Consider the following 7,799-nt stretch of genomic DNA (forward strand, 5'->3'; position numbering starts at 1 on the left):
TTCAGGTGGGCTGACAGGAGCAAAAGATAAGATGAAAGAAAATATCTAAAAATAGCACGAGGCATCTTATACGGCGGTGTTCTATGGTTTGAAGCAAAAGATTGAGTACCCAGGAAAAAGTAGAATAATTGATGGAAGAACAGAACATCCTTTTGAACAGCATATTCTAGAAGTGCATTTAGGTTATCGAATAGTTCAGACTAATGTCGTTTTGCTATCTACATTGGTTCAATAAAATATTACATAATTCTTGTTAATTATGTTTTTTAACAACACGTGCGTGCCGAACGTGCATTTTACTAGTATTCAATACATTCCATACGTGTGTAGAGGATATTTTGTAGCAAATACAAGGCAAAACATGATATTTTATTCATGATGGCCAGCGTTGGTGACCGTAGTCATTTCTTATCGACAGCGTTGGTATACGTGTCTTCGTTGTCGAGGTTCTGGTGGCGGTGGTGTCAAGGATCTCGGAGTTATGGAGGTAGCGGTGGTGGTGGTGGCAGAATTTGGTGGTGAATTAGGTGGATAGGTCTCTGAGGGAGCGCCAGCGTCAATTCCTTGTGAGGACAAGGTCACCATGTGTTGGATTTACAGGATTTAAAGGCGAATTGGAAGAAAAATTTCTTCCAATTTGCTTCCCAATCACACACACTGCTCCAGTGGGACTTGGGTCACAACACTTCGAAATCATGACTCTAGTACCAGACTGTCATGAACCCGTGACGGAGGAGAGGAGGTGCCAGCGTCGCGCACAGCGGTGAGCACGGCGGCACTGCCTTGAGCAGAAGGAAGGAGATGAAGAGGATTAAGTTTAGATTTACTATTGTTGCTTGCCTTTCCGCCCGACGTTGTTGGTTTTGAGCTGAGCGCAGCATACACCCAGCAGCGCAAACTGTCTTATGGGCTGAATGCCTTACCTGGTACTATTGTGGGTCAAGAAGTCTTTTGGGCTGTCATCTCAAGGTGGCGTCCGTGATAGGCAGTTGCGAGTGGACTTGTAAACCAGAATACGGTAATGGATACGTGAAGTTTTGGATGTGCTTTGATCCTTCAGGGTAGTTCTGGTTATACCATAATTTTGTCCCTTTGAAGCGGTTCAGACGATCTCGTTGTCGTCAATGACTGCCTTGTAAGGTTTGCTCAACACCTGCTCGTGTGTCCAAGCTGGTGTTCTTCGGTTACCTTTGCGGGATTGTCGCTTGTCGACTGGATGTTGCCGGTGTGTGAGGACTGCCCGGCGTGTTCAACGGAAAAACAGCATATGCTACTGGTGGGCTTCGAAGATCTTTTCGTCGATTGGATTCCGGCCGCGAGTTTTATCTTGGGTTCTTCTTCATTGCGGGAGATTGAGAAGGCTCGGTTAGTGTCAATGGCAATAGGCAGCGGCGAGGATCGTTGGGTGCTTCTGTCGTGGATTTCTATGTAATCATTTTTCATCGTAGGCACCCGGCTGGATGTAAAAGTAATGTGATAATGAAATCCAACCCCATTAAAAGAAAAAAGCTGTCGAGATGGTGGGGTAGACGGGACGGGTAGGCACAGCGGTTGGGGCAATAGGCTAGTAGCGCGGAGGTCGTTTCAATTCCCCTCCTATGCATGCTCTCTCCCGCCGCCGCCGCCGCCGTCCGCGCCGCGGCGGGCTCGCCGCGGCCGGTCCGCTGCGCGCACGCGCGTCTCCTCAAGGAGGGGCTCTCTCACCTGGTCCCCGCGCCTGCTCTCCTTGTCTCCGCCTACGCCAGGTCGGGCCTCCTCGCCGACTCCCACCGCGTGTTCGACGATGCGCTGCGCCGGGACCTCCACCTCTACTCCGCGCTCCTTGCCGCCGTCTCCCACTCCCCCACCCCCGCGCTCGCGCTCCCTCTCCTCCGCCGCATGCTCTCGGACGACGCGCTCCGCCCCGACCACTTCGTCCTCGCCTCCCTCGCCAGCGCCGCCGCCAGGCTGCGCAGCCTCCGCCTCGGCAGGCAGCTCCACGCCCACTTCGTCGCCTCCCCGCACAGCGGCGACGACGTCGTCAAGTCGTCTCTGATCGACATGTACTGCAAGTGCGGCGTCCCCGGGGATGCCCGGAAGGTGTTCGACAGTATCTGTGTCAAGAACAACGTCGTGTGGACTGCGCTGGTTTCTGGGTATGCGTCGAACGGCTATACTGATGAGGCGCTGGAACTCTTCCGGAGCATGCCCGCACGCGGCCTCTTCACATGGACTGCGCTCATCTCTGGGTTTGTCAAGGCTGGAAACAATTCTAGCGCATTGGGGCTGTTTGTTGAGATGAGGCATGATGGTGTCAGGATTGATGATGCATTTGTGTTAGCCACTGTCATCGGTGGTGCGGCAGACCTAGCTGCGCTTCTTCTGGGCAGGCAGCTGCATGGTTTTGCCTTGAGGCTTGGATTCCTGTCCAGCATGATCATTGGAAACTCGCTGGTTGACATGTACTCCAAATGCAGTGACATACACTCTGCTAGGGAAGTGTTTGAGAGGATTACAGTCCGTGACATCATCTCGTGGACAACAATTCTTGTTGGAGAGGCACAGCACGGTCGATCTGAGGAAGTATTGTCTCTTTTTGACAGGATGGTTCATGCAGGAATTAAGCCCAACGAGGTGACATTTGTTGGCTTGATCTATGCTTGTAGTCACGCTGGTCTTGTTCAGAAAGGCCGGCAGATTTTTGAGTCAATGAAGCTGGAATATGGCATCAAGCCTGGACTGCAACACTATACTTGCTATCTGGACCTTCTTAGTCGCTCAGGCCATTTATCAGAAGCTGAAGAACTCATCACTACAATGCCATACGAGCCTGATGAAGCTAGTTGGGGGGCCTTATTGAGTGCTTGTAAGAAGCACAATGATGCTCAGATGTGTCTCAGGATTGCTGATAATTTACTAGAGCTGAGACCAAAAGATCCTTCAACGTATATCTTGTTATCTAATGTCTATGCAGTGAATCGCAAGTGGGATTCCGTGGCCAAGGTAAGAAAGATCATGGCTGAGATGGAAATAAGAAAAAATCCTGGGTATAGCTGGATTGAAGCTGGAAAGGAATTTCGTCTGTTCCATGCCGGGGAGGTACCACTTGATGTTAGAGAAGAAATTACTGGTTTTCTTGAGGAATTGGTCTCAGAGATGCGCAAGAGGGGTTATGTCCCTGATACTAGCTCTGTGATGCATGACTTGGATGAGCATGAAAAGGAGCAGCATCTGTTCTTGCACAGCGAGAGGCTGGCAGTAGCTTTTGGAATACTCAAGTCTCCTCCAGGATCGGTGATCCGGATTGTAAAGAATCTTCGGGTCTGTGGGGACTGCCATACAGTAATGAAGTTCATCAGTGAAATCTCACAGAGGAAGATCATCGTGAGAGATGCTAGTCGTTTCCACCATTTTGAGGGTGGGAAGTGTTCTTGTAGTGAATTCTGGTAGCTCATCTGCTGATGTTCAGTTGTGCTTAAGTCCTCTAGGTATGGTGGAAGCTCTTACCTTGCTTCGGGGGCATACTTTTCTGGTAGTCTGAGGAAAAAGCAAAGAGACCTGCACTAAAGAATTTTCAGCCTTTCAGACTTTATACTGCTTTTCTTGTTTGTTGACTTCATGAAGAACTGACTACCGCAATGCTGAAATAACTAGAGGAGTGTGTTCAATTTGTCTGTTTATACACCAAAATATTGCTCTATTTTACAAATACTTAACAGCACTGTATTAGAGTGTTGGTCATACAAATGAATGCCCTTTCCTTTTTTTATGTCTTTAGTCGTCTTGGTACACAAAAATCAATTAAACCATTTTTTTTAAACGAACGGGCACGAGACTGTGCCTATTTCGTTGATAAAAAAACAATGAAACCATGCTCCTCTGTCCTCTCCTTGTTCAGATTCGCTACCTAGCAAGTGAGGATAGTAGGAATCATAGAGCTATGGGCAACCTATGTGGAGAGGAGGATGGAATATTTTAGGACTAGCACCAGTAACAAAATGAATGACCTATAGTATTTTCATATGTTGTGGCTCCTGAACAAATGACCTTCAATGTTTTCATCATATTTTCTGGATGTGATAAGGAAAACAACTGACGATATGCTTGCTTTGTTCTTTACAGTATAGAATTTCTTAGCTGCTCTAGTCTTTACACCATTTTATTACACAGATCTGTCAATGCAGGCACTTGGTGGGATCAAAGTGAGGAATACAGGAGATAGCACCAGAGCCTCAGTTTTTATCATCCTTTGGTGCACTGATGTATGTTTGCAGATTTTTTGATCTGTTTGGTATTTGCATATTTTATAACATGGAATTGCTGGGCCTAAAACGAAAGGCATTTATTGATTTGAATCTATCACAAAACATTTTAAGGATATTGGCAGTCTAGTTGAGATTCCATTATATTATTGATTGGCTAGCAAGGGTTGCCATGTGCTTCTCTATCTGTACAGTGATGTTATTAACTACCCACTAGTTTATAGTAGTTCCTGTCATGCAACATACGTTGTCATGTATGCAAATGCATTATGACGTTGCTACTCCACTTCTGTTTGTACAATATATATTGCAATGGTTTAAGACATTGTAGCAGAAAGAGAGAATGGCATATATTAGTAGTACATAAGAGAATTGTTTAGCCACTGATGGTTTTTAACGCAGTAAATATCATTTTTCTCAATCAGTGTATTTTTCTTAACAATGCCAAGCAGATTTATTGATCAGTGATCAACTCAGGCCAGAGAACCTGAGACCTTGATGGGAGTTCGAGAGTCTGGTTGTTTGAAAGCGGTTGAGATGGGTAAGTGAACATGACCTTTTCTTTTCAATGCATTTTACATGATATTTAGGCAATATGGTATATCTTGTCGATATCAAAGTTTTCTGCTGATCTTGATCCTGAGTATTTACCATTTAGTGACTCACCGTCTGAAAGGTGAATTTGACAGTCTGTAACATGCACAAGTAGCAGAAACAGTTTTTATTGAAAGAATGTGAGTTGCTCGCAGTTAATTGGTTCCCTAAGGTAAGGATCACACTGACCTCTAGCCAGAACCAGTTTTCCAAAAATGTATGGCATCCATGGGGGCACCAATTCGTGAATGCTCTCTCTCTGAAATTTTGCTCCCAGACACTCTTCAATGTTGGTTTTAGTTGGAAGACACTATCTAAATGCATCTTTGCTAATGGACACTCCTCAAACAAACATGGGTCTTTGCTGATGGACACTGGAGTCAATAAAATATTAATTTTTATGTGGGAAGAGAGAGAAATGTGGTGAATGGACTAAAATACCCATCAGCTTTGTAGTGCACTACACGTGCCCATGTGTCTGGGAGATTTCTTCCATCATGTTTGCCGCTCTATTCGGTTAAGCAAGGCACGGTGTCGCAGTCCATGCGCGTGGAGCCCGCCACGGCCTCGCCCAAGCTGCCACCGTAGTTGTCCCGCAGCCGCCGTCGCGGTTCATGACGATTAGCCTCGCGTCCGCGTGGAGAACTGGAGACGATGCGGCGACCCTGCTGCGCGGTCCGTGAAGACGCCGAGCTGCGAGCCCACGGTGCCGGCACCAGCACCAGGGGATGTAGAGCTTGCCAAACAGGTGAAGCAGCTTGACGCTGAGCTGCATGCCGCGGCGGGCGAGGCCGTTGCCACTGCTCCCGACCTCCTCCTGGTTGCTGCCGGCGAGCTGGAGCAGCCGCAGTGTCAGCAACTCCGGCGCCTGCCCGTGGACCGTGGCTGTGGGTCTCGTGGTGCTAGCAGATCGAGTACAGAGCATTTGTCTTTTGTAAAGCATCCATAGTCCGGCCATGGCAATTGGCAAATGACATGCGGATTAGAAACACGATTGCCTTCTTGTTTGCTACACAATTGGCCATGCAATCAATTGTGATTAGAAACAGAGATTTTGGATCTCTCCAACGGCAAATGATTTGCTCCCGTTGCTGGTGCCCACTGCCGTCGCTGATGTCCAACCAAGGCAGGATGCAGAAGCTAACAGATGAGGCAGCGGAGCGCAAGATACAAAAAGCTGACTGAATGGGGCCCCACTATAATAAGGGCAAACCTGACGTTTCATCCTCTTTATCTCTCCTCCTAAGCAAGTAATGAATATTTTATTTCTCTCAGTGTTCGATGGCAAATAGACACAAAAGAACAATGTCCACCAGCAAATTCAACATTGAAGGATGTCTGTTGGCAAATGCTGCATAATTTCTACGGTGTCCTAGAGCAAAATTTTCAACTATGCAAGGTGACGAAGAGGTCAGCTGCTGTACTGCGTGGGCACGTCAGGCACTCAGGCGACAAGCGATGAGGATTGCATGTGCTAGAAGTACCTTTTTGCCCCCTGCGTGTGCATCCGAAAATTATTGACGTTATCCATGAATTTGTCAGTTGTCAACACCCTCGCCCTCAGAAAAAAAAAGTTATCAGCACCCTTGCACTTGTTTTTTTTTTTGAAAAAGAACCGGCAGGAATTCTGCCTGTTCATGAGAAGAGTAATGTCAAACAAAATAAAAGAGGGAGCCTAAACTCATGTCGAAGAAAATAACTAGTCACCCGTCCAAAAAATTCTGAAACATCTGGCACCCACCACTGTCAAGCATCAAGCGTGGGCCTCCTCCTTGATTTTTGCAAGTAAAATCTGGTGGACGACTCCTTTGAGTCAAAATTTTATTGTTTCTTTTCTTCCAAAGTTCCCAGGAAACAAGAATGATAATTAAGCAGGTTGCACCTCGCATTTTTTGAAACTTGCACCGGTAGAAAACTAAGCATTAGTCTTGATTGGTAGGCCTTAAAGATCTTGAAAATTCATCTGGAATAAAATTTTCGAGACGGGAGGGGGTCTTTAATCCCGGTAATACCAATTAGGTTGTGCCTCGCGTGGTGACCCCTTTAGTCCCGATTGGTTTTACCAACCGGGACTAAAGTACATACGTGCATGCGCCTGCCAACACGCCTGCATGGCGCATGCACGTATCCTTTAGCACTTAAGATTTTTTTTAAATTTTTTTTCCATATTAATATTGTATGGAAGTCATATTAGTGTTGTATGATATATATTTCATGGCAGTAGTGTGTGTGTATATATATATATATATATATATATATATATATACAATTCTTAGTATATTATACAAATGAAACTAGTATTTCTACAGTTACTGTATATATAATAATTTATCCACTTCATTCTTAGGATCGTCCCGTCGTGGTGTTGCTCGGTGTGGGTACTGAACATCCGTCGTAATGAAATTCTCCCGCTGGATGTATCAGCTCCTCCACCAGGAATCCCATGAGACCTTCACATATTGCCAAAATCCTCTCCTTCTCCAAGACTCTTTCTTGAATATTCCAAATTTGTAATTTGGAAATATGTGAATGTTACATGAAAAATTAAATATAAGAAGTTAGAAAATAATTAATTATTGATAGTTTTATTTTACGTACATATAGAACATGCGACGACGGCCCCTTGGGTTCCACAAAACTGTGCATGTGCTCACAGACGTAGTATCCCCATAGATTATTGCCTTGTTCCTATCTCAAACACTTTAGTGGGAATAAAATAAGTTATGAATATTCGTGTTATAGAATGTAGAAAATGTGCAAACTTCATACATACTGGGAAGTCTGTTCTGAATGTAAGTTCTTCTTTGAAGTTACCCTTGTGATGCTTAAGGAATTGTTTCCATGCATTGCGGATTAAAATAGTGAATGATACAGTGTTAAGTGATAATTTAGGAAATCAACTTTTGCATAAAGATAAAGGGTTAGAATTATTACGAGTTTAGCATGTCTTGAATGTCTTGATAG

At 45.3% G+C, this 7,799-nt stretch overlaps 1 protein-coding gene across 4 annotated transcripts; it reads left to right on the forward strand.

Annotated features, from left to right (window-relative positions):
* Positions 1–1,541: 1,541 nt before the first annotated feature.
* On the forward strand, positions 1,542–7,372 carry LOC101766199 (pentatricopeptide repeat-containing protein At4g14050, mitochondrial). Of its 4 annotated transcripts, XR_001163519.2 has the most exons (4): positions 1,542–3,467; positions 4,150–4,241; positions 4,694–4,782; positions 7,183–7,372. XR_001163519.2 is itself a non-coding variant. In XM_004962004.3 (2 exons), exon 1 carries the CDS (start codon positions 1,603–1,605, stop codon positions 3,427–3,429), a length of 1,827 nt encoding a protein of 608 aa, XP_004962061.1. In that variant the 5' UTR covers positions 1,542–1,602; the 3' UTR covers positions 3,430–3,467; positions 4,150–5,241. The 4 variants fall into 4 exon arrangements, 1 of the variants encoding a protein (XP_004962061.1); XR_214866.3 differs by lacking the exon at positions 7,183–7,372 and having other exon boundaries at positions 4,694–5,241; XR_214867.3 differs by lacking the exon at positions 7,183–7,372 and having other exon boundaries at positions 4,164–4,241; positions 4,694–5,241.
* Positions 7,373–7,799: the final 427 nt, after the last annotated feature.

Source organism: Setaria italica, chromosome III (genome assembly GCF_000263155.2).
Source record: "Setaria italica strain Yugu1 chromosome III, Setaria_italica_v2.0, whole genome shotgun sequence".
NCBI classification, from domain to species: domain Eukaryota; kingdom Viridiplantae; phylum Streptophyta; class Magnoliopsida; order Poales; family Poaceae; genus Setaria; species Setaria italica.

What these genes read in the sequence shown, in the direction of transcription:
- LOC101766199 (XM_004962004.3), top strand. Translation starts at nt 1,603, where the DNA reads ATGCTCTCTCCCGCCGCCGCCGCCGCCGTCCGCGCCGCGGCGGGCTCG.